This window comes from Heloderma suspectum, chromosome 6 (assembly GCF_057233095.1).
Source record: "Heloderma suspectum isolate Gila_16-S chromosome 6, 16-S_ref, whole genome shotgun sequence".
NCBI classification, from domain to species: domain Eukaryota; kingdom Metazoa; phylum Chordata; class Lepidosauria; order Squamata; family Helodermatidae; genus Heloderma; species Heloderma suspectum.
The window spans coordinates 27,318,019-27,344,810 of NC_139463.1; the positions used below are offsets into that span (position 1 = coordinate 27,318,019).

Here is a 26,792-nt window from a genome sequence, read left to right on the forward strand (position 1 = left end):
TGGCCAATACAAGTTCTGTGCCTCTCTCCGCATGGAGGGAGAAAAAAATGGAATCAAGGGCGGGGGACACACACACACACACAATATCATATGGCCAGTAGAGGGTCTGGTGGGCAATTTGGCTCACTATCCCATTCTGGTATGGCACCCCTGCCATATGTAGCCAAAATGGCACCACTCAAGCACAAAAGGGAGAGATCAGCAGGCTTGGTGGAAACCCCAAGGTTTGCGACAGTACAAAAAAAATCTTAAGGGAAAAAAATCCCTAAGAGTAGGTAGAGGGGAGCCCAAAAAGAGTCTGAGGAGAAGTGAGCATGCTTGGTGGGCATGGAACGTTGGGGGAAAGAACATGGAAAACCAGCAGGAGGGGGAATGGAATAGAGTGGCTGGAAGCCTGAACAGAAACATTCCACATTGCAACATTTTGTTGCAGATATTCTAGAAAAGTGTTTAAGGTATAGGAGCTTTGTCTTCTACAGCATTTACAATTGCCAACTTTGGAACCAGCCCCTGTAGTTCTGCCTTTAACAGACGCTTGACTTGCAGGAATTAGCAGGTGATGCTGGCTAATTGCTGCAGATTAAAGGGTGCAATCCTATGCATGTTCAGGCAGAAAGAAGTCCTGCAACTCCCAGCTATGCTGGCTGGGGAATGCTGGGAGTTGTAGGGCTTTTTTCTGTCTGAACATGCATAGGATTTCAGCCTAAGCTGCTGTTAAAGACATAAAAACAGGCCAGGCTCTTCCCCGCCCCGCCCCACCACACAACCCCTAAACGCATCTGGTCATCACAGCCCACTCACTTCAACCTTCCCCTGACTCTCCCTTACAACAGCTGCTTTCAGCTCCCAGCTGCCGTCAGCTTATTCAGCACAAAAATGAAAGGGCCCTAACACTGGATGCTGCAGCTGGCTAGGCACTCTGTCACTGCGGGTCAAGGTCAGGCCAATAGGAGGCCCACTGCTACTCTAGCGTCATCCGCTTCTTCCGTCAACTCTGCTCAGCGTAAAAACAGCGTAGAGTCCCGAGACTCCTCTGGGTGCGGTGCATGCTTTGTGAAGTGGGTCGGGATTGAAGCTAATTTGTCTCCTGGACAATATCCAAAATGTGGATTGAGCCAGGACACTGTGAATCGCGATCTTGATGACTATGTGCATTTTATCTTGTTAGAGTTCCCCAACACAGAGAGAACTTGGCACTGTGTTACTATCTTGCTTAGTGCCGTTCAGACAGACAGAAAGGTTTCTATATTTTTTGAAACTCAAATTTGTAAAAGCAAAACTCCCATTATCTTGTTCAAAATCGTATTCACAAATAAACCTTTAGGGTTCCCCCCCCCCCCAGCCTCTGTTAATGGCTGTTCTAGACATTACAAGCAGCACCTGCAACAACATGTTGCAGTGGGGAGAATTCCTGTTCAGGGTTCCAGCCAGCCAGGCCCTTTTTAAGGATATACCATTCCACCACCACCCCGCCCCCGTACCGGGTGTTCACATCCCCCAACAGACGTTCATTTTCTGTGGCCACTTGTTGCAAAGTTTTGGGTTTTCCCACCAAACCTTTTTTTGTACTTCTGCAAAACTTGGGATTCCCCCAAACCTGCCGATACCTCCCTCTTGCACGTGGATGGTGCCATTTTAGCTGCATAAGGATTGGCACTTCGGAGAATGAATTCGCTATTAGTATATGGGATACACAGATTTCCTACTCATCTTTGATTAAGGGGTGCATGAGCATCCCCTTGTGCAACCTGAAATGGGTGAAACTTTCCCCAGTGCTTAGTTCAAGCCCCTGTAAAAGGTTCAATAGAACTTGCCTCCCTCTCCACCAAGCCCAGACAGCTTACCATTGGCAAGAGAAGGCGGTGGATGCTCTAAATCTTCATTGGAGCATCTTTTCTTACTACAAGCCCCAGAATCCCCTGGTGAGAAAGTGAGGCTATTCATGTCAATTTCCTGCTGGAGAGAAGGCCCTCTGAATATCAATCAGATTCCTGAATGCATATAAATTGTGGGGGTGGGGTGGGGGTTGGCTTCCCCAGTGCTGCTCTCTCCAACTCACTTTTTTGGGGGTAAGGGGAAGCAGTTCCCCCTTTTAATGTATATAATATATAAAGAAATATAATACATATTATACACAAATATAACATTCATGCAAAAATTGGAGGAACAGCCATGTTTGATGGATGCTAGTCACTCCCCTGCAGAGTCTGCTAACTGATATAGCAAGAGTGGATCAATCACGTGTGCAGAATTAAAGAGAGAAACTGAAACAAGATGTTGGATGATGCGACTGCTTGCATGTGGGTGAGCAGGTGATGCAATCTGGTTTCCTGAGAGTGAATAACAGCAAGACGGAGCAGTGACTGTTCTCTGGAGAGAGTCAGAGTATGCGAAAGCTGGTTCGTTATTTGATCAGGACATGCAGGTGGTAGCCTGAGTAAGCCAAAGGGATTTTAAAAACAAAACAAAAACAAACCTGGACACAAAGGCTGCAGTCTTATGCCAGTTTACCTGGGAGTAAATCTCCTTGAACTCACTGGGGCTTTCTACATTTGAGCAGACATATAAAGGTCTGTGTCACAAAATAAACTTCGGGCCACCCAAAACCATATGGCTCAGCCAGGGTGCCTGATGAGCAGCCCTAGTACTGAATCCAGCCCAAAGTGTGGCCCACTTTTCAAAAGCATGGCTGAGATAAGTCACTTGGGGAGAGATGTGAACGAGCAGAAACATAACAGTGCAGGATGGGCAGCCTTTAGCTGTGTAGACCTCCTCCGCTTTGAAGATGAGCTGCGCATAGAAAAAAACTTAGGGTGCAATCCTGTGCATGTTTAGACAGAAAAGTTTTTTCTATCTAAATGTTTAGACACTGCAGAGAAGGCCCTTCTCATCTGCCCACCCATGAGAGCAGTTAGGTGGGTGACCACACATGAGAGAGCCTTCTCTGCAGTGGTTCCACACCTTTGGAACAAGTTGCCATCAGAGATCTGTCATGCTATCATTGCAGGCTTCTCAGAAGGCCTTAAAAATATATTATTTTACTGTGGCCTTCTCTTGATATGACCGCTGTTGTTGCTGGTTTTATTGCCAGCTTTTATTTTTGTTTTTATTTGCTATTTTATTGTATTTATGTTTTTACTGCTTTTAATATTTTAACTGTTTTTATGTATGTTATTGCTGTGATCCGCCTTGGGAGGGCTTCTGCCCTGAAAGGTGGCCAAGAATTTAAAAAATAAATAAAAATCCTTCAATTTCCAGCATTCCCCAACCAGCATGGCTGGCTGGGGATTGCTGGGAGTTGTAGGACTTTTTTTTTGTGGAAACATGCATAGGATTGCATCCTTAATGTATTTCTCTTAGGAAAACAAGAAGGTGCATTATACCAGTTCTGGCCTCATATTCTCTACAACAGCCTTCTCCAACCTGGTTCCCTGCAGGTGTTTTGGACTACAGCTCCCAGAATTCCGTTAGCCATACTGGCTGAGGCTGATGGAGGTTGTAGTCCAAAACCTCTGGAGGGCACCAGGTTGGGGCAAGGCTGATGTATGATGAATAGCATCCCAGGTCTGAGGCAGAGAGAGATGGGCCCCATCAGCTAGTACTTGGTCCTTTTGAACTGGAGATTGCAAGGGCTCACCCTGGAAACTTCCTGCATCTCGGGCCTCTGCTTGATTGCCGGTTGGTGCCTTAAAAGCCCATTTCTGTACCAGAGTTTTAAGATTTACAGACTCCAGACTCGGGTTCTTAATTATTAATGATAATGACTTATACGCTGTGAGTGCATCATTCAGGGCTCAAGTTCTAAGGGCCAAATCAGACATGACAGGAGCAATCTATAATAGAATCTCCAAACTTTTCTCTTTCCTTGTCTTTTTTTTTTACTTTAATGCAGCCACATGGAGCTCTGATTTCAATCAGGCCAGAGAGATTTACATCAGGAAAATGGCATGGGCAGGGTGGTGGTGGAATGGATTAAACATTCCCCTCCCTGCACTGGTCTAATTTAAGAATGGGAGCCTCTCTGCCTCGATTCCATTAAAGTGGCATTGTGTTGACATTTGAGTCGCTAGCCCATGAAAGCCAAAGTGGCATAGTGGTTACCGTTTTGGGCTTAAGCCTGGGGAGATCTGGGTTCAAATCCCCACTCAGCCATGAACATCTCTCAGTGACCTTAGACCAGTGATGCTCCCTCAGCCTTACCTACCCCACAGGGCTGTTGGGAGGAAAACACTGCCCTGAGGTTGTTGGAAGAAGGATGCAATACAAATGTTGGTCATGGATCTCCTATGTCACATCACGTTTGGCCCAAAGCCTGGCAACAGCACCTTGACTATCCCAGATGTGTGAGAGCTAGTTCAGATTACTCGGTGAAGGCACTCTGTACATGCTCACAGGTGTCTCCACAATATTTCAAGGCCGAGTCTGGCCTTAAATTAATCCACAAATTGCTCATGCTTAAAAGAACCCTGTAAAGTACAGATCACTAGCATCCCTGTTTTGTGGCTGGAAATGAGACAGAGGGACCCAACAACTTGCTCAGTGCTTTGCCCACAAGTCAGTGACTGAGCTGGGACCTGAACCCAGGTCCCAGCATTCAGTCCACCAGGAGTATCCCCCCTGCCCCAAATGCATGCTCTTCTATCAGCCATTCATGCTCAGGTGCCTAGACAAGGATCCACAACCGCACTTGCCCGCTCATCACTGGAGAGAACATATTTTGCTCTGGCGAGAGCACAAGATCAAGAAAAGCCTCTATGCTTCTTCTGTGCCTGGAGAAGCAAGATACCAGGCTGACTTCAGAATAACCAGGGAATGGCAGAAACTTTCCCTGATGTTTCTGAAGTGTGGGCACTCTTCACAACAGTCTTGATAGCTACACCCCCAAAGAGAGTCCAAAAATGCAGGCTGGCAGTTGCATTGCTCCGTATCAACAAACCACTTCTTATCAATGGAAAGTTGCTCTAGCTTCCATATGTATTATTTCTGTAGATTTAAAATTGAGGCTGATCAATAAAAAATGATGTTTCATTTATTTTGGACACCACAGAGGCTTCTTAAGAAGATGCTGGCAATGTAACGAGGACAATGCCTCATTGAGGCATGTGGTGCAGGCGGGTCCTGTAGCAGCTTCTTTTTGGGTTGCCAGTCATTGCTCATGTACATTTTGCTCTTGAAAGATCTGTAATAGCAGATGTCCATGCCCTTTTAAATTACGTCCCTGTGATGCGGAGATTAACAAAAATGGACAGCAAAAGTGGATACCGAGAGCTCTTACAGTTGCAAAGAGACTTATACTTCAAGCTTGGAAGGCTGGACACCCATCATTCAATGGACTGAAGATCTTACTGCTCTTGCTCCTTTTGAATGTATCTCTTACAGCTGTCAATCTTGTATGGATGTTTATTTAGATATATGCACTGCTTATGTTGATATATTTGAAACAGAAGTGTCAAATCCTTCTTTTTCCCCTCTTAAAAAAAATAAGGGATATGTAAATGATTATCGTGTATGGGCATGTTTTATGATATGTTATTTCTTTCCTTTTTCTCTCTTCTTTTTCTGTTGTGGGTCTCCCTGTTGTTGTTGGTTTTGTTTGTTATTGTCATGTTTGCAAATAAAACATTAAAAAGCAAAAAGCAAACCAACCAGTTCTAGCAGTTTTCACCTCCATCAGGAGCAGCTCTTTGGTAAAGCGAATGGGTCTTAATTGTCCTGGCAAGACCAAGCCACCCAAAAATACTTTGTATTACAAATTCCTGATAAAAATTAATTCCCCTCTAGCCATTGTCCTGGTTTTCAAGACATCCCAGGCTCACTGTGGGTTCTTTAACTGGAGATTGCCTAGAGTTGTAGGACTTTTTTTTTTTTTTAACTAAACATGCATGTACCCTTAATGCAGGATAGGGTCCATTTGGAGCAGCTGTCCCCAACTTTGTTCCTTCCAGATGTGTTAGACTGCAACTCCCATCCACTGGCTAGGGGATTATTGGAGCTGGAGTCCAACATATCTGGAAGGATAAGTTCCATCAATGACTTCTACTCATGATGGCTGGATGCAACCTCCATGTTTCAGAGCCAAGGTGTCTCTCAGTCCCCATTTCTGGGGAGAAATGAGGTGAGAGGGTAATTGCCTTCATACCCTTCTTGTGGGCTTCCTGGGGGTCACCTGGTTGGTCCCTGTGGGAAACAGGTGACATCTTTTTGCTTTTGGTGTACTGAGCTTAGGACACCGGTGCTGGGACATGACCTCCAAATGCACAGATATAGGCTTAAGAGTCATTGCAGTCCAGTGCTGGACACAGATCCAGAAGATCTGGATTAAAATCCCCCCTCAACAGTCAACGTGGTGGCCTCGAGCAAATCACAATAGCCAAATACAGATGTTCAACCCCACCATCACCACCCACAATTAGAATCATGTGAAGGTGAGAGTGGGAACAAACCCATGGGCTCACCCCCTCCATCATGTCCTTGTTGCCCATCTCCACAGCCATCTGTGTGTTGGAGGGGTAACTTCTGCAGTGGGGAGCCTACATAAGTAGAACCAGCTTCCCGTTGCAAACATCCAGCCCCCAGTGCACTGAAGGCTGCAGAGTTGGTGGCAAGGATGAGACAGAGGGGAAGGGCCAGCAAGCTTTTCTTTGCTCTCCCCCCCCCCAATTCTAATTGTATGTATGCATGTAGATGAACTTCTCAACTGGACAAACATCTCTCCTCCAATTCACCTGCCCACTCTGTAAAATGGGTATGCTTCTGATGGGTTCATGTTACACGTGCTGCATATTATGATGTGCTCTATAGGAGCGATAAAGCAAAGAAATCACATGCGTTGTCCAGTATGCTGATGCTAAAGTATTGATAGATGACGTATTGTAGTGGCTGTGCATCAGGAAGTCCCCGGTTTGAATCTCACCTGTGCCATGAACTCATACTAGGGGGCCTTAGGAAAGCTACACCCTGACCTGGTTTGCATGATCAACGCAGCCTACTATGGCTTATTTCAGCCACAGCGAGCTGTGCCAGGTTGCTTATTCAAGCCCTGGCTTGATCTGTTGTCTGAACCTGGGTGGCAGGGGATGTTTGATGGTTAAAGAAAGGAAAGGCTCCTCCTGTGCAAGCACCGAGTCATTGCTGACTCCTAGTGGGACGCCACTTTCGCTGGCGTTTTCACGGCAGACTATAGCGGGGTGGTTTGCCATTGCCTTCCCCAGTTGTGACTACCTTTCTCCCAGCGAGCTGGGTACTCATTTTACCGACCTCGGAAGGATGGAAGGCTGAGTCGACCTGAGCCGGCTACCTGGGACCCAGCTTCCACCAGGATTGAACTCAGGTCGCGGGGAGAGTTTCGGTTGCAATACTGCCGCCTACCACTGTGTGCCACACGAGGCTCTTTTGAAGGTTAAACAACCCCCAAATAACCCATGGTCTGTTGTAGGGTTATTTTGAGGGTTGTTTAACAACATAACAAACCATGGCAACCCCCCACTGGGGGCTGAATATTTAAAGTGGTCACCCACCCATGCTGCAACCCACCATGGCTTTAATAAGCCATGGTAGGGTGCAGTGATTGTGCAAACCAGCCCAATTTCTCAGTCTTTCCATCTGCAATATGGGGGATAATAATGCTGCTTACCTTACAGGGTTGTTGTAAGGGTCACAACTGGAGAATGCATGTGAAGCATGCTGAATACTTGAAAGCACTATATACATGTTATTACAGAACAAAGAAATAACAAAGATCAGCCTTCCCAAACCGTGTTCCCTCCAGATGTTTTGGACCTCAACTCCCAGCAGCCCCAGTGGGCATGGCCAATGGTCAGGAATGCTTGCAGTTGTAGCCTAAAACATCTGGAGGGTGCCAGGTTGAGGCAGGCTTACAGATCTTTCAGTGCGCTGGTGGTCGTCACCAGACAAGTATGTATAAGAATTATTATTGCAATACAGATGACAGATGTCCTGTTAGAGCAATAAAAAACCTACCCTGATGCAGTAGGTTTGGCTGTCAAAGTTGCAAGCCATCTACAGATCAGAAAGAACAAACCTCTGCTCCTTAGCTATGACATTGCCAAAAGGATCCCCAGACTCTTAGGGAGCGGATTAAAAAAAAAAAACTGCATTGAGCTATAACTTCATTGTAGCAGGCCCAGACACTGAAGAGATGGGAGGGACCACAGCTCAGCGGTACAGCACATGCTTTGTATGCAGAAGGTCCCAAGTTCGAACCCTGCCAGCTCCAGCTGGGCAGGGAAAACTGCTGCCTGAAATCCTGGAGAGCTGCTGCCAGTCAGTGTTGAGAATACTGGGCTAGATGGACCCATGGTCTGACTCGGTATAAGGCACCTTCCTGTATTCCTATGACTCGACTTTGTTCCTACAGTGAGTGAGTGGGGGCAGGCTGGCTACTGGCTAGCCAAAGCAGCAGTGAAGGGAAGCATAAAAGGTTAATTGAGTCACTGACTTTGGTTCCTCAATGCCTGTGTGTACTCAAAATAAACCATCTCTCTCTCCTCTTGCTCCCCTTTTCTTCCATTGTCTTTGAAGCACATGGCTCAGAGGCTGCTGGTTAGTTAAATTTCATGAAACTATAGAAGGAGATTTAGGGGGTTATGGGGAGGAGAGAGGGAAGGAAGGAAGAAGAAAGCCAGAGAACAAAAGCGGCTTGAAATAATTAATCCGGGCTCATCCCAAGCAGGGCTCTGCTCCTTTTAATTACCCATTAGCCATTTACAAAAGCAGCCACCATCTGCTAGACCTTCTGAACAAAACCCTCCCCCCAAAACTAAACAGCCAAATAGGATTTTAAGAAGCTTCTCCTGCTAAACTGCGCAAAGATGCCCTTCCCCCCTCCAGATGGGGAATTTCACATTTCTTGCCCCCACCACCACTGGGAGAGCCATTCATTCTCATCTCCTTCTCTCCAGAAGTGTGTATATGGGGAGGTGGGCAGGGGGGAGTCCCAAAGGAAACCCAATGCTTACTTTGGAGGGGGAAAAAAGTTTTACCAGAATAAAACCAGTGTCTGGAATGCAGTCATTCTTAGGGCAAAAACTTTTGCAGTTGAAATGAAAAGGCCTGGGAACAGTCCAGCAACTGTTTAGCAATAGGTAGACTTGACATCCTCAGAAGAGGTCTGTATTTAATTATAACCTCCCCTGGTTGTTTTATTATTTCCGTTTTGCGATGGCACTTTTGATCTGTTTTACTGCTTTGCATTCTGTTGGTTGTTTAATTGCTGCAAGTTGCTTTGGGCGCAGATCTTTGTGGAAAAAGAGGGTGATGATATGTTGATTATTAATAGACCATAAAAAGAGCCATGCTGGATCAGACCAGGGTCCATCTAGTCCCACATTCTGTTCACACAGTGGCCAGCCAACTGCCTGTGGGAAGCCCACAAGTAGGACATGAGTACAATAGCACCCTCCTGCCCATGTTCCCTAGCAACTATCATCATCATCATCAAGAGGAACAGAAAAAATAATGGTGGTGGTGGGAATTGGAGCTCTACCCTACAATTCCATGCCCATTTATCGGGGAGTAAGCTCCATTGAACTCAATGCACCTTGCTGCGGAGTAAATACGTATAGGACTGTGCTGTGAAAATGCAAAGCGATGCTTATAAAGGAACTTAAGGGAAAATCAGATAGCCCGATTTGCCCATTAGGAACCCCCCCCCCCCCGCACACACACACACACAGAGTGACCGGAGGGCGACAGGTTTGAGAGGACCAGCGAAAAAGCCACCAAGCAGTTCGCCAAGCTTTCGAGTGCGAAAGATCCGCTCACGGCAAAGAGGCGGCGATGCCCGGGACGCGCGGAACGGGGATCTCGAGGAGGCTTTCCGAAAGTGGGAACAAAGAGCCGAGCGAGATCAGCTCGGCAGCCTCCCCCTCCGCTCGCGCGGACGCAGCCCCCCCTCCCCCCTCCCCCAATATCGCCCCGCGGGCTTCTTCTCCTCGCATCTCTTCCAAGCGACCTGGGGACCGGGGTTAACAGAACAAACAAGACTCGCTGCTCAGCTCCACGCGGGGCTCGGACAGTGAACTCGGCCGCAACGGCTACGAGGTCTTGCGACTGCCGTGATTATCACGGCAGGGACGGGGCGCGCGCGCGCGAGGGGGGGGTGGGGGATGGATATCCGCCGAGCACGCGCTCCCCTCCTCATCTCATCGCCCTGGCTCACCGTTGCACCACTGGAACGGGTGCATCAGAGTCCCCCGCGCAGCTGCTTGCACGGAAACGAAAACAAAAACGAGACGCGCCGGCAGAATTTCAAAGGCGCTCCCCGCCTCTCCCTCCGCGTTCTCCAAGCGCCCTTTGATCGGGGCTTAGCAGCGCGCAAAAGGACAATGCTGACGCTCTCCCCTTCCCGGAGCAGGGCGAGCTAGCAGAGGAAGGGCCGCGAAGAGAGCTCCTCCAGCGGCGGGTTCCCACGAGCGGCGCTCGAGCGCTCCGAGGCGACCCGCCGGCCCCCGGCCCGGGAACAGATCGTGCCCGGACGAGCCATTCTGCGCGGCTTTGGAAACTGACCCCGGGCACTCAAGCCCCGCCCCCCCACTCGCCCAGCCAATCGTCACCCCCAGCGAGCCGGGCTTATTAGCATCTTTGCTTTTGATGTAACCCAGAGCGGCGTCCCGATAGGCTGGCTTGCGAACGTGGCTCCAGCCTATCGCCTTTCAGAACAACAACAAAAAAGGGGCGGGGGGGGGGGAGGGATGCCTTATTACCCTGAAGGACTTCAGCGATCCGGCCAGAAGCTTAAGTGGGGGTGGGATGGGGTCAGCGGTAACCCTGGACGTGGTAGGGCTGTGGGTTTTAATTATGGAGGAGCGGAGTGCTCGGATTACAGGGGGGCGTGTTTGGTGCCCTGAGGGTAGGACTTTGGGGCAGAGGTCAAGGGCCCCTTTCAGCTGAACCAGCAGGAGGGCCCCTAAACGCAGCAGAGCTGGCTTGCCGCATTTAGCCTGCAACACTAACCCACAGAATCATAGAATAGTAGTGCTGGAAGGGGCCTACAAGGCCATCGAGTCCAACCCCCTGCTCAATGCAGAAGAAGTCCTGCAACTCCCAACATAGGATAGCACCCTTAAAAAAATAATAAAAATAAGTCCATCGTTGTTGTCTTTATATACAAACAATGTGATCATTAAAAACAATGTTTATGAATAATAAGAACTTCAGTTATTGAGGGGAGGAAAAAAACAGCAACTCCGTTATAGTACCTTCTTCAACAGTTTCATATGTAGATTTACTATCACTCATAATTGAACATATGTAATTTTCTTTCTCTTGCTTTCAGGTGAATATACCAGTGCAGAAAGATGCTTGGGAATTCCTAGAGAGCAACCCTGTGGCCCCTAGAAAGTGTCTCAGGGGCCATTGGTTACTGGGGATTTCCACCTCTGAGACTTGCATCTTTGGAGGGGAAAATCCCCACTCAGATTCCCCCATCCCCCTCCCCCGTCCCGCCACTGGGGAAAGTTCCGTAGTAGCTCTGCTCTTGAGGTCGGTGTTGCAACCTCGGAGAAGGGAAGGGAAGGGAGGGAGGAAAGGGGGGTGTTCGTGGGTGGGGAGAGGCGAGGATGTGGATCTGCCGGAAGTCCTCTATGTCAAAATACAGTGAAGGAGGGTGGAGAGTCTGTAAAAGCCTCCCTTGCTCCTTCTGCCTTGCCTTGCTCTGGCCCGCAGAACATAGGATAGACAGAGGTTTCAGAGGTCAGAGTCCCCCATTGAACAAATGTCAATCCCATTGTTTCTCCTCTAATCAGTGTACGACGAGATGTTAATTTTTCAGCTAACGCTATTTGCCAGAACCTTCCAATCCAACCATCAACAATATATCCCAAGGAAGTTTTCCCATTCTTTTGCTAGTTCCATTTTTATTGCATAGAAGTTATTCTTTCTTTATGTAATATTTACTTTTGACCCTCTGGAAATAAAGGTAACAAAGCTATTTATTTTGTTAAATTCTGATGGATTCCAAGGTGGTATATAATGCTGCAGCTGACAATAGAAATATAACATAAAACTGAGAGGCAACAAAACCCTAAAACTGCGGAAAGAGGCAATGCATGCAGACATGGGTGGATAAAAATGACTGAACCTGGTGCTGGAAAAGTTGTGATGTCAGTGGCAGTCCAATTTCTCTACGTATGCTAAAGTCATGACACCACCACAGAAAAGGCCATGTCCTTTGTTCAAACACAACAAACTTCACCAGCTAATGTACTCAAAGGTTCTCATCTGAAAAACCTAATACATGATCAGCAGAATGATATGGGACTGGAGAAGGCACCCTTTCAGGTCCTTGGTTCCCAAGTCATTTAGGGCTTTAAAAGTAAGCACCAGCCCCTTGAACTGGGCTCAGAAATGAATAGGCAGCCCAGTGCAATTCTGGAAGACTCCGCCCAGCTAAACTAGCCAGAATCCTAGCAGTCGAGTGCTGAACCAATTGAAGCTTCTGAGTTGTCTCCAAGGGCAGCCCCACATATAACACATTATATTAGTCCATATTATTTTCTCAAGATAGAGGGGGGCACAAGACCATTAACTTTACCTAACTGAACCATTCTGGGAGGTGGTGGCGGCAGCGGCGGGGGGGATTGGCTTCTCTTTACTGATTTTAGAAGACAATGGGACATAATTTGGCTAAAGTTGGGAGGAGTCGGGCTTGGAGGGTTCATTAAGCCCCCCCAATTTGAGTACTAGTGAAGCTACCTTATACAGAGTTAGACCATTCATGAAATAAACAGCCCACCTCAGGGCCAGATTTAGGGACAGGTGACCAGACAACTGCTTGGAGCTCTGGGCCTGGGGAGGGGGCACCTGTAATTTATTACATTTCTGCCCCACCTTTCCTCCAAGTGGTTCTCTTTCTCCTCCCACACCACTTTATCCTGACAAGAATCCTGTGAGGTAGCTTAGACTGAGAGATAGCGACTTGGTTCTCATGTAACGACAGCCACGGGGTTGTTTAGAATCATAGAATAGTAGGGTTGGAAGGGGCCTATAAGACCATCAAGTCCAACCCCTGGCTCAGTGCAGGAATCCAAGTCAAAGCATCCCTGACACATGGCTGTCTAGCCTCATCTTGAATGCCTCCAGTGTGGGAGAGCCCACCACCTCCCTAGGTAATCGGTTTCATTTGTTCAGCTGGAATCTGGCTTCCTTTAACTTGAACACATTATTCCATGTCCTGCACTCTGGGATGATCAAGAAGAGATCCTGGCCTTCCTTTCTGTGACAACCTTTCAAGTACTTGAAGACTGCTATCATATCTCCCCTCAATCTTCTCTTCTCTTTCAGTCTCTCCTCATAGGGCTTTGTTTCCAGTCCCCTGATCATCTTCGTTGCCCTCCTCTGAATAGGGATATACGAATCCCACTCACCCGTCTGTTCCGGGGCATCTGCGGTGGGGGGGAGGTGCTCCGTCCCTCCCCCCGGAATCCTCCCTGGCTGGCTCCGCTCCATGGTGACTCCGTGGAGCCGCTGGCCGGGGCTGGCCGCAGCTGGAATTCTGGCTGCTGCCAGGCTGCTACGGCCACTATGCCAGCCGTCATTTGCGTGGCTGCCAAACTGTGATAGGCTATGTAAGTATTTACGTAGCCTATCACGACAAAAGGCAGCCACGCAAATGGTGGCCGCTACGATGGCCGCCATTTGCGGCCGCAGCAGCCTGGCAGCGGCTGGGAGACCAGCCGGAGCTGCCGCCGCCGCATCCGCATCCGCTGCCAGGTAAGCTCCATCCCGGGGGGATTCCGTGGAGTGGGTGGGGGGTGTTCCGCCACAGATTCTGGGGGGATTCACTGCAGTGAATCCCCCCATTCACTGGAGTCCGTGGCGGAATTCTCTGACATCCCTACCTCTGAACCCTCTCCAGTTTGTCTGCATCATTCTTAAAGTATGGTGCCCAGAAGTGTGGACACAGTACTCCAGATGAGGCCTAACCAGTGCTGAGTAGAGGGGAACTAGTACTTCATGTGATTTGGAGGCTATACTTCTATTAATGCAGCCCAAAAGAGCATTGGACTTTTTTGCAGCCACATGACATTGTTGGCTCATATTCAGCTTGTGATCGACAACAATTCCAAGATCCTTCTCGCTTGTAGTATTGTTGCATCAAGTATCCCCCATCTTGTAACTGTGCATTTGTTTTTGTTTTTCCTAGGTGCAGAACTTGGCATTTATCCCTATTAAATTTCATTCTGTTGTTTTCAGCCCAGCACTCCAGCCTATCAAGATCACTCTGAATTTTATTTCTGTCTTTAGCCTGTAAACAAACCACTAGTGGACTGGGTTCGCATGTCATGCTCCACACCCCATGAAGGAACATATTGTGGGTTGTGTGATAAAAGTGGAAGTGGCAGGTGTGCTGCAGACAGTATGCCTGTCCTCTCCTGTTTATCCGTGACAGCAACCCATGGGCTATCATTACATGCAACCAGCCCCCGTGACTGACTCAAGGTTACCCAGTGATCTTGCCCCCCAACCCCTTGCCAGATCCTGGTTTGGATTGCCTCCTAGCTGCAGGCTGCAGCTAAGGTAATACCACTGGAATATATGCCAGAGACTTTGAGTTGGAAGCATCATGACATGCAGAGCAATCCTATGGAATGGAGTACCCCTGGAAAAGGTCATGGCTGGCTGACTTGAAACACTGAACAGGAGCACTCTGTACTGCAACCTTTGTCGCAGGTCCTATTTGTAAACACTAAACGTTCACTGAGAATGGGGGTGTTTTGGCCTTGCCCTTCCATCCACCTCCTGGACTAAACTGTTAATCCACAGTCAGACAAATCCACCCTCATGCCCCACACCTTGTTGATCCCAGCTTTAGCAAACAATGGTACTGCATTTGATTAGCCACAGAATACACAATGGGAGAGGCCCACGATGGGGCTATACAACAAGACAGGCACATCAGATGCTTTGCCCAATGCCCCGTTCAGTCTCATCCATCCTTCTCTATGGTTCCTGATCCCCTCTGCTCAGTACCATACTATCCAACTTCATCAGGGCTGGCCCTCCCATGAAGTAAGATGAGGCCCCAACGTCAGGTGGCAGAGCGGGAGGTGCAAAGAATTGCGCTTCTCCCTCCTGCCCCCCAGGGAGGGCCTGCTGCCACTCCTGCCCTGCCACTTCTAGCAGGTGTTCCGGAGAGCCCCACCAGCTGCTCTTCTGCCATGGCATTTGCCACAGTGAGAGAGAGGCTGGCAGAGCTCTCTACAGCAGCCACCCACCCTCTGTTTGCCTTGTTGTACAGTGAGCCAAGGAGCCTGAAGCAGCAGCTGTGGGGGCCTCATGAGAACTCACCCAGGTCTGGAGTCAATGTACAGGTACAATGTGTTGTTAATGTCAGTCCTTGGAAATGGAAAAACTGAGAAGCAGAAAAAATGACAGCATTTTTGAGTATCTTGTAAAGTTTTCTGAACTCTCCTTCTCCTCCCTTATGTTGGTTTACAAACTGAGGCTACATGGGGAGGAAGCTCCATTGAAAACAGTGAGACTTGCTTCTGAGTAGACATGTACAGAATTGCACTGTGAGGCAAATCAAAAACAGTATCAACTAACTTTTCAATACATGTCAAATGCTAAAGCAGTTATCCTATAACACAGTCTTCTCTCTCTCTCTCTCTCTTTCTGTGTTTGTGTATTTACACAATCTCACATTGTTTTCAGAGGCTTGTTTAAGAGAAGGCGCTTATCACACCCAGAGGCCTCTGTATTTATAAGTAATGTTGCCATCACAGACAAATGCTGGAAAAACACGTATTCTACCTTTCCCTTGCAGCAATGTTTTTCTTCCTCCCTCTCTCCTCATCTCTTTCTTCTTGGCAAAACATGTGCTCTATCTCTAAAATAATTTTGAAGTGCCAAAGAAAATGTATATTTGAAGGAAAAATGAGGAACCATTCCTGTTTATGCTAGGTTTGATTTCCTCCGCCCACTTCCCTAATTTGCATTTGAAACTGCCATACATCTGAAATGGCAGGCTAAACCTCAATAAGGTATAAGGTACATTTTTTTTTTAAAAGCATGCATTTAATATATATATATTAGCTGCCTTCCAAGACTGTGGGCTTCCCAAGGTGGCTTGCGGTATAAAGACATACCATTTGATATCACATCAGTCATAGGAACACCTTAAATTTAAACAATTTTAAAATAAGCCAGTTAAAGTAAAATACAACTTCAAATCTCTAACAGCAGCAAATACTATAAAAACCTTTCAATTAAAAATCAGGGAGAGCAGGTATGTTTTTAGAGGCCTCTTAAAAGCAGCTATAGGTGGAGCCAGCTGTATAATATCTCTCTGCAGGGAATTCCACAGGGATGGGGCAACCACTGAGAAGACCCTATCTTGGTGGAAGAAAAGTTGCCTCTAAAAATGATACGCACTTACAGGCACTGGATTACTGTCAGCCAGTATGTGCGCGCGTGCACACGCACACACGCACACACTGTGCAGGAGAGACAACTTACAGTGCAATCTTATGCACCAGTGGTGGGCAGCACACAGGCTACAGGCTACCTGCAGGCCTTTGTGGCCAGGGAAGCTGCAGCACTCACAGCTGCGTTTGGTGCAGCAGCCCCAAAGCAGTGATTTTGCTTTAAAATGAGCCTCACTCTAAATCCTTTGTTTTAAAGCAAACTTGCTGCTTTTTTTGCTGCTGCCACCACTGAATTTTGGCAGCAAATGCCGCAATGGGGGTGGGTGGGCAGGGGTGCGCCCCCTGGTGGGGGTCCAGTGGGAGGGCAATCCGTACACTGACCCCTGGACATTGCCCAACCCTTCTCTACACACTGACCTAGGAGTAAGTGCCTCTGAACTCCACGTGGCTCACCTCTGAGTAGACATGCTTAGGTGCGCATGGCTCCTCTCACAGGATAAGATACAGAGCTGCATGCCACCTTTCACCTCTTCTTCAGCTGTGTGGCAGAAGCAGGCATATTTGGCGACAACTGATCTGGAGCAGCAGCAGCTTTGGAAACTCCCTACAGTCCTCCGAAGAGTTTTTCTCTCTCCTTAACCTGGGAACTCCCAGGAGGCACTGCTACATTGGAGAGGAGTGGGGTATTTTGATACATCAATGTGACCTGCAACTTAGACCCACTGCCTTGTTTCACAGTAAAAAAAGATCTCCCTTACGGACAAAGGAACCGATACATTTCTTAGGAGGATTCCCTGGTGGTCTGGAAGGCACCCGGCCAACCGCAGAGCTTGTCTGGGATTATAACCCGTCCCAGTCGCAGGGCAGGTGCTCGCTAGGATCACATCCTTCTATCCAGGCTGAACACAGCATCCTTCACGGTTGTCACGTGATCTACTGTTGTTCATGCATTCTGCTGAGGTCCAGACAGGCAGCTGCCCAGCCATTCAAGGAGATAGCTACTTATGTTTCAAGAAGTGTGTGTGTGTGTGTGTGTGTTGGCAGGATGGGGCAGGCAGGTGGGCGGGGCGGGGAACAGTTGCATGTACTTAACTGCACACAATGAGAACCATATGCAGGTTTATTGATGGCCTGTGTCTGAGATTTGTTTAGAGCACCTCTAAGAACATTTATTTATTTATTTATTTATTTAAACTTCTGAGATACCACCGTCCGCTGGATTTGGTTTCAGGGCGGTTTACAAAATAAGAATAAGAATAACATCATCAACAACAACAACAACAATAAAACCACATAATCTTCTTAATGACCACAACAACTAACAATAAAACTACATCATCATCATCTTAAAAAAACCTCCACCAACCAGCAGATAGAAACAGATTTTAAAATGCTTTAAAAATCTGGGGGAATACAAAGAGTTTTGCCTGGCAGTTAAAAGGGAGCAATGTGGATGTTCCTCCCTGGGGAAGGAATTCCCTAGATGGTGTGCAGCGTCTGAATAAGGGGACAGTCCTATGGGGTGGTCTGCTGCCTCCAAACTCAGAGGAGACCGCCTATCCGATGCATGGTTGGAGGAGTGCAGAGGGGATCATCTCCTCCATGCTCCAGCCACCCTGCATTCACAGCTAGACGGCCAATTTTGGCTGCCTGGCCGTGGGACAGAGTGTGGGTTGGGGAGGCCGGATGACACATAGGAAGTGTGGTACTGGCACTTATGAACTCCCTGCCCTGCCCCTGGGAACGCCCTATTTCCCCCTGCTCTGTGCTGCTCTTAAGAGCACAGAGTGTGGGGATGATCCGCGCTGCCTACGAGGTGGCAGGGGTGGGGAGGTGGTTCTCCGGGAACTGACCAATCCTATGGCTGTCTAGCTGCTATCTAGCGGCCATAGGATTGCCCCTAAGTCCTCTCTTTGGCTGTCTTCTGCTTCACCATCTAACCAGGAGAGAACAGAGAGGAAAACCTCAGCTAATGCTGAGAGTGCAGGCAGGATGGTATGGGAAAAAGGGCTCCTTCAGGGGTTTGGGTCTCAAGCCATATGGGGCTTTTAAAGTCAATAGTAGGGATGCTGGAGAAATCTTCAATGGGTTCAAGTCAGTTCAGATTTCTTTGAATCTGACCTGTAGTGTCTGCAGTGGACCAGCTTGTGGTGACTCTCACGGAGTCCGTGGACTTGCAGGCTGTTTTTTTTGTTTACTTTCTGGAATTGTACACAGATTTAGTCATACAAAATTACCAATAATTGAAAAGAAACCCGCTGAAAATGAGCATCCCCCCTGATAGGCTACAGCATGGAAGTGCCAATTGGGGGGGGGGGTGATTTGCGTAAATGCGCATTTGCGGAAGTACATGTTTGCACAAGTGCGCACTTTCTGACGCACATGGAAGTCTGGGAAGTTGAGAAAAATCCTCTTCCATCAATGAGCAGATGACAGAATGAAAGATGCTTGACAATTGGCGAAACAGCTGGAACGGATTTAAGCAAATCTGGACATCCCTAGTGAATACTACCACTCTGAAATGAGAATCAGAAGTGGACAGGCAGCCAAAGGGAGCTCTTTTAACACTGGTGAGCTATGATCCAAATAGGCTGTGTCGGTCCTGGCAGCTGTGGTGCCCTCAAGGCAGGACTTTAGGAGCAGAGGTCCAGGGTCCTGCTTGGCAGAATGAGGAGGAGGCCCCCAAATGCAGCAGGGCTGGCTTACCACATTGTGAAGTAAATGAAGGAATACACATTGCCATTTAAAGCAGGGGTGTTGAACCGCTTTCAGCCCGAGGGCCACGCTGCTGGAGAATTCCATTTCAGAGAAGCTCCAGGGGCCTCATTCCAGTGAGGGCTGGTGGCTCCAATGGTGGTGGGGCTGTGAATCCATCCTGGGTTTCAGTCAGAACCAGCCTGAACTCTAAAGGAGCTATCCAAGGTGCTGAACCTATTTTGGGGGATAGGGGCCATGCCTTGGATAGCTCCTTTATTGTTGCTGTTTGGTTCTGACTGAAACCCAGAGTGAATTCACAGCCCCACTGAAATCAGAGCCACCAGTCTCCACTGCCTCATTCCACTTGTGAGCAGGGCCAAAGACAAAGGGGGTGGGGCCAAAAATTTTAACTCAATGCTGTTAATGCCAGTAACTAAGCCTTAGGAGGGGTATTTCAACATTTTAGAGTGGGGGAAAAACTGAACAACAACCGGGGAACCACCAAATGTTTTGTGGTCAGGGGAAGGGGGTGGAGCTAAGGGGCGTGGTCTTCTAGGGAACCCCAGAGAGCCAGATTGGGACCTCAGGTGGGCTGGATTTGGTCCAGGAGAGGCCAAGTCACTGAGTCTACTTGAGCCATTAATGACAATGCTGGATCTTAGGCACTCTTCAAGCTGTGAACATGATCCTTCAGTGGGAATGAAACCCCAAGTTGGATGCCATCTCCCTGAACCGGAGAACTGTCTATCCAAAACACGTCAATTTCTGTTGTGATTGAGCTTCAGTGTATTGGTTCCCATCCAGTCTTCTACCAGTTCCAGACATTGGTTCATAAGAGAAGTCGTGTTGGAACAGACCAAAGTTCCATTTAGTCTAGCATCTGTTTGCCACAATAGTTGACTAGATGCCTTCAAGAAGCCCACAACAACGCCACGAAGGCAGTACAATTAAAAACTCACGGAAAGCCTATGTTTATGACCTCTTCTCTATCCAAGAGATAAGTGTGTGTGTGTGTAAACAGAGCAAGGTATTTTCCATAGCAGCCCCATTGTATTGGAACACTTTGCCCAGGGCCGGCCCAAGATATTGTGCTGTCTGAGCTGAAGGACAAGATGGTCCCGCCTCCCCCATTCCATATACAGAAGCTGACTGGACTGCCAGTAGAATCTTACTTCAATACTAGTGATGGGATAGCACCCTCTACCACACCTGAGGGCAGCAGGCCAATTTTAGGGGGTACAGGATAGGCCATGTCACACAGAGCTCTGACTGTCAACAAAAAGAACCATGAGGCCCAGGTGGAACAACTAGGGGGTTATTGCTGCCACCCCCCCATCTGCTACTTGAGGCAGTTGCCTCACTCTGCCTATTGGCAGGGCCAGCCCTGACTTTGTGTAGAAGATTACGAAATGCACACAGGCTTGTAAGACCGTCCTGTGATAGAACTGCTGTAAGGTTTTAAATCATGGACTGAATGACTGTCTATTCGGCTGGCTGCCATTCTATCTGCCTTCCGGTGCCCAATGCATTTCCTTCTCTTTAGGTGCACTTAGGGCTTCATCACATGGAGCTTTTATCCTGCTATTGAGATTGCTCACTCACGGAAGTTTGCTGGCCCTTTAGGTGATGTCGTGATCCTCCAGGGCATCTCCTGCACTAAATGACCTTTATTCCATTTTAAACATAATGAGCTAACAAATTACCCCACTTGTGTTTGGCTTGAGTTCCCTCCCTGAAAAAGGAAAAGCCGCAAGAAGAGGAGCGAGACCAATGAAACATATGGAAGACTCCGATAAGGGGTAGGAGGAGAGGGAAAGGGGAAGGAAGCGCATGTAAAGGGGGTCTGTTGTGAATTTGCATTTAAAACGGAAGCAGAAAGCCCCATTTTAAATGTGGGATTTTAGGCTGGTGTAGAGATGCTGTTAGGAGAGAGAAACAAAAGGGTAGGATTAGGTACTGAGCCATGTTCAAGGTGTTATTGCTGGTTTATAAGGCCCTAAACAGCTCAGGACCAGGTTATCCAAGACAGGGGTGGGTAGAAGATGGGTCTCCAGAAGTTATGGACTTCAGCTTCCAGAAGCCCCTGCGAGCATGGCCAATGGCAGGAATGCTGGGAATTGAAGTCCCAAACATCTGGAGATCTACTTTCTGCCCACCACTGATCTAAGAGATTGCCTTCTACCATATAGGCCAATCCCAGTCTTTATGTTCAGAGAGGTAAGCCTTGCTTACCATACCACGGCTGCTTACTGATGTTCACTTGGTCGTGGTGTGGAAGAGGGCTTTCTCCATTGTGGCGCCCACGAAGTGGAATGATTTCCCCATCGAGATCAGGTGGGCTCCTCCTAGCATGGAGCATTTCTGCAGACAACTGCAGACATCTTTGTTTGCCTGGGGCTTTTCGTGACCTCTGGCATTGCCAGCTACCCCTGGTCATTTTAATGAGACCTCTTACTGTTTTTATTGTTCTATTGCATTTTGACATGGCTTTATTTTGTGAACCACTTTGGGATTCTTGTTGTAAAAAAATAAAAGTGGTACATATATTTTGTGAAATAATTGAATAAATAAAAACATATGATGGAGGGAGGCAGGTCCCATTTAGGCCCCGAGGCTTCCAAAGTTTGCCCCAAAGTTCTCAGTAAAGAACTTTAGGCTTCACCCTCAATATACTTCCCCCAAATGACATTCATTCATTCATTCATTCATTCATTTATTATATAAATGTATGTACAGCTTTCTAGTAAACTCTCAAAGCAGTTTTGTTTTGCTCTCAATACAATTGTCTCTCACACAATAGCGCTCTGTTCTTTGGAACTCAGTAACTGAGGCTTGGCCTGCTTCCAGATAGAAGGCAGCTACTGCTAGGAGTCCAAAGGCATTGTGCAGCTATTCCTTATTTTTCCCCTTAACAGATTTTTTGGTGGAAAAGAAAAAGATGGAAGAAGCAATGAGAAAACACGGGAAGGCTACAAACTGAAGACGTTGTTGTCTGCCCCCCCATGACATTCCTTGAATGAGGCTGTGCGTTTGCACAATAAGCAGGAGAATTCCATGGCGGTTGAGGACATGGAAGGGTGTGTGTGTCTGAGTAGTACGAGGAAAATAACAAAAAGGAATGTGCCTTGCTCTTAGATCCTATCTGTCATGTGGGGTGGGGGTGGGGGTGGGGGTGGAGGAAAGCCATGATCCCTTTTCCTCCTCCACGATTCGGTGTATCCTGCACAAGACTATAGAACAGGGGTGGTCAGTTTGTGGCAGTCTGGATGTTTTGGCCTACAACTCGCATCGACTATGCTGGCTAGGGCTAATGGCATTTGTAGGCCAAAAAATCTGGAGGGCCACCAGTTGGCCACCCCTGCTATAGAGGCAGGAGTGGGAGAGATACATCGCGAGGGAGACAAGATTTCAGCTGGAACAGCTGTGGAAAAACTAAAGCAGCCTTTCCCTAACCAGTGTCGTTCGGATGTGTTGGACTACACCACCCATCATCCTCAGCCAGCACAGCCCTGCAATCTGTGGAACTATGACTCCTATCATCCTCCACCAGCATGGCCATGCAATACGTTGGGCTACACCTCCCATTGTCCTCAGCCAGCATGGCCCTAACGTCTGTGGTACTATAACCCCCATCATCCACAGCCAGCATGGCCCTGCCATGTTGGCTGCAGATGATGGTAGCTGTAGTCCAACACATCTGGAGGGCACCAGCTCGGGAAAGTTGAGGCAAGCTGGTGCCCTCCAGATGGGTTGGACTACAGCTACCATATTCCCTGCCCATTGGCCAGGTTGTCTGGGGCTCAGGGGAGCTATAGACCAAAACATCTGCAGGGCACCAGCTTGCCTACCCCTTTCCTAGAAGGCTGGGAGATTTTACCAGCTGCTGGTAGGCAACAGCTTCAGAGCAACTCTGAACAGGTAGGTGAACTGCTTACTTGAACAATCTCTGCATGCACCTTTGGTTCCAGGAGTTTGCATATAATTTGTAGCTCAGCTCCACCTGGCTGCCTTTGGTTTCAGCAAACTCTGCGTGATTTCCTCTGTCTTGGTGCCACAGTGCCCTCTTGTGACTACCTATATTCACGGAAATGACTTTTCCTGTTACTCAACCAGGCCTGTACAACTGGTTGTGACTCACCTAGAAGAAGAACCCATTCTCAGTGAGGCAGGGACTATTGCCAGGGCAGAGGAAAGCTCTCTCTCCTTTTGCATGGCCTTCTCCAACTTGTCAGCTGTGTGCATGTGCGTGTGTTTGTGTGGTTGTGTGTATGTATGTGGGGGAAAATATTGGAGACTTTTGGGTCGGGGGAATGAACATTGTTTGGCTTTTGCGGGTGTGTGGGGGTTACTTACAGTTTTACAAGTTGGCAAGTGAAGCTTTCGTTTCTCTCCCCCCTAGCTCCCCTTTCCTTGAGCTTTAAAACAGCTAAGCTGTTGTTCCAAGCAGCGTGTTGATAGCCCTGAGGCAGTTCGAAAATGGAATTGAGTGGAAGAGGTAGGGTAGCTATGTATCCTACTTTACTCTCCTTCGAAGGACTCTCAGAGGACAAGTCCTCTCTCTCAGGGGTTGGAAACCTCTTTCAGCCTGAAGAGCGAATTTAGTTTTGGAGATGCTCCTGGGGACTGCATCCCAGCAGTTGGCGTGGCCAAGGGCCAAAATGCCAAAAATGCCAGCCTGTTGTAGCTTAAAGCTCTTCCTGCCAGGGACTAAGCCTTAGGAGAGGCATTTCAACCATTTCGAATGGAGGGGAAAAAAACACACACTTGCAAAAACCAGGAAAACACCAAATGATCTGTGGTTGGGAGAAAGTAATCCCCAGGGAAAGGAGGGCTGAATTTGGCCCATGGACCTGAGGTTCCTCACCCCTGCTTGCTTTGAAGGGTGATGCAGTTCAAGCCTGCTTTAAAGATCAAGAACCATTGTAAGGGAGGAGCAGGGCCTCTACAGATGTGCAGCAGCTGGGCAGCAGACTGAGCAGGTGCACAGGCCCCCGAATCAGTCTTCACCCACCATGGTGAGATGTCTTGTATTTCTATTTACGTGATAGTATATATTTCTTCTAAATGGGCATCTAACCACGTAAATAAGCCTATGCAAATGTTATGCCAATCTGTGTCCTCTTCTGGCCTCTTTTTGGTGACGTGTTTCCTCTTCTTCTTCATTTGGCTATGCATAAGAGGCTACCCTAAGCTGAAATTACACTGGGTCACTCGAGGAGCTCAAACAGCGGTCCCAGTCTTGGCAGCCTCTTTTTGTCATTCCCAGAAGCTCTGAGATGCACTGCTTTGCACTGGTAGGGAGAGAGGTTATTCCTATTATATACCCCCCATCCCAGAGCACAGGACAAAGCCAGACGTTCTCCTGCCTTGCATCCAAACCTCCTGTCCCTACCATCTATGGCAGCTGCCCCCAACCTTGTGTCCTCCAAATGTTTTGGACAACAAGTCCCATTGTCCTCAGCCAAGATTACCATTGGGCATGCTGGCTGGGAGGTAATGGGAGTTATCATTCAAACACATCAGCAGGGCACCAGGTTGGGGAACGTTGATCTAAGGGAGGAAAGATAGAAGATAGGGTCCTGCATGGACCCCCCTGATCGGACTTGGAGGCTGCTTCGGGGCTTCCGAGACAGGTCCGATTTGCTTCGGGCTGATTTGGGGGCCTCCCAATTCACTTCGGCCCCAAAACTGAAGTGGGATTTGGATGGCTGAATCCTGCTTCGCCCCCTGATGCCCCTGCTGTCCTGCGCAAGCCCCCAGCTCCTTACCTGGGTCCTCGGGATGCCGGCAGCCATCACATTCTGGGGAGGAGGAGTCACTGTCGTCACTGCCGGTGCCACCACCTCCGCTACCATCATCACCATCGTCGCCTCTGCCACTGCCATCGCTGTTGTCATTGTGGAAATATAGGAAGTTGCCATTTTAAGAATGGTGACTTCCTGCAACAAGAGCCGGCATGTGTCCTGAGGGCTCAGGCAAGGAGCTGGAGGTGCGGCATGGCTGGGCTGGGTTGCCGAATCTCCAAAGTGCACTGAAGCGCTTCGGAGAGCCCCAACTTGCTTAAGGCTGCTTCGTGTCCCCTCCGATTCGCCTCAGCAGTGGCCTGAAGCAGCCCGAAGCAGCCCGCTTCGACTCGGAGCTTAGGCTTCAGGCCAAAGCGGTGCACAGCCCTAATAGAAGAGAGCTGCTTCTTCTCACTCTTACCTCTGACTACACAGCTATGATCACCTCTGGAGATTCTGCTGCCACCTGGTGTCTGTTCTGAAATATCACAGCCTGGACCCACTTTATTTAGACCTGGCATTTTCACATGTGAAGCTACCAAACTTGACATTCCAATGGGACTGATCTTCCACAGTTGTTTTTTTTTAAAGGCTAAAAACATCTCCTGGATCCTGATCTGGAGAGTTACCACTGCACTGGGGGAGGGCTTTTTTTCTCTTTTTTTTTTGTGGGTAAAAGACGTTTCCTCCTGCACTATTATCCCAAGCTGTGGCATCCGCTCTGGCTACTGTTTGCCCCATTAGGCCAAAGAAATTGTAGCGGTCGAGTATGATGTGCCATTTCATACAAACAACACCCCTGCATGAGCCCTGCATGGCTGTGATCCTCTGTGCTCTCCCAAGATGGACAATGAGAGGCTTCTAGTTAATATGAGCGAGTTCTGTTTTCTTGGTCTTGGAGTGAAGACAGATGTAATGTAAAAAGAGAAGTAGTTGCGGGAGGGGATGGGTAGACTGCGCACTTATGCATTGACAAAAAAGGGGCAGCAGTCTGCATAAAATGTGCATGTGCTAATTTATAAGGATAGATGCCAATTCAGTGGCGCAGTGATAAATTTTGACGTGCAGGCACGCATCATGACAGTCTGGATAGCCACTCCTGCAAGGAGAGTCCAAAATGGCAGGCAGCTGTGTTGATGATCCATATCAACAAACCACTTCTAGGAGTTTTCATCTGCTAGGAGCTAGTCTTTTGTAAAGTGAATGGGTCTTAATTGCCCATTCAGCACCCAGCCACTTCAAAATACTTTAAATGACAACAAGGAACAATATATTGTTGCTGGGAAAAATTATTCTCCCCCCCCCAGCTACTTTGGGATTCCAGCTAAAGCTCAGAGGGAATAGGGAATTTTGAGGGGTGGGGTGGCACATGTCTGCTAATAAAAGAAGTGACATTCCCCCCAATACTAGAACCTGGGGTCATTCCATGAAGCTGATTGGTGTGAGATTCAGGACAGATAAAAGAAGGACTTCTCACACATAGTTAAACTATGGAATTCACTTCCATAAGACATAGTGATGGCCACCAGTTTGGATGGCTTTTAAAGGGGAGGAGTAGACAAATTGCTGGATGAGAAGGCTATCAATGGCTACTAGTCTTGATGGCTATATGCTACCTCCAGTATCAGAGCCAGTATGCCTATGTACATTAGTTGCTGGGGAACATAAGTGGGAGGGTGCTGTTGCTCTCATTTCCTGCTTGTGGGTTTCCCGTCGGCAGCTGGTTGGCCACTGTGTGAACAGAATGCTCGACTAGATGGACCCTTGGCCTGATCCAGCAGGGCTCTTCTTAGGTTCTTATGTTGGTGCTGTGACCCTGTGAGCCCTGGCTCCACCACACCACTGTGCAAATTTAGAAATAACTTCTATAATTCAAACAGAAATACAATACATCTCATCATAGTGGGGAAGACTGCAACAAGGT

At 48.2% G+C, this 26,792-nt stretch overlaps 1 protein-coding gene across 4 annotated transcripts in view; it reads right to left on the reverse strand.

Annotated features, from left to right (window-relative positions):
- The window catches only part of RNF122 (ring finger protein 122), a 54,497-nt gene extending 29,200 nt beyond the window's left edge, over positions 1 to 25,297 (reverse strand). The window contains exon 1 of one of the 4 annotated variants that reach the window (XM_084808169.1): positions 10,181 to 10,557. In XM_084808169.1, coding sequence (XP_084664295.1) covers positions 10,181 to 10,205 — 25 coding nt within the window. In that variant the 5' untranslated portion in view covers positions 10,206 to 10,557. Of the gene's footprint in view, positions 1 to 10,180; positions 10,558 to 24,853 lie in introns of those variants that run through there. The other 3 variants (XM_084808171.1, XM_084808172.1, XM_084808170.1) reach the window with 3 other exon arrangements.
- Between the last annotated feature and the right edge of the window lie 1,495 nt (positions 25,298 to 26,792).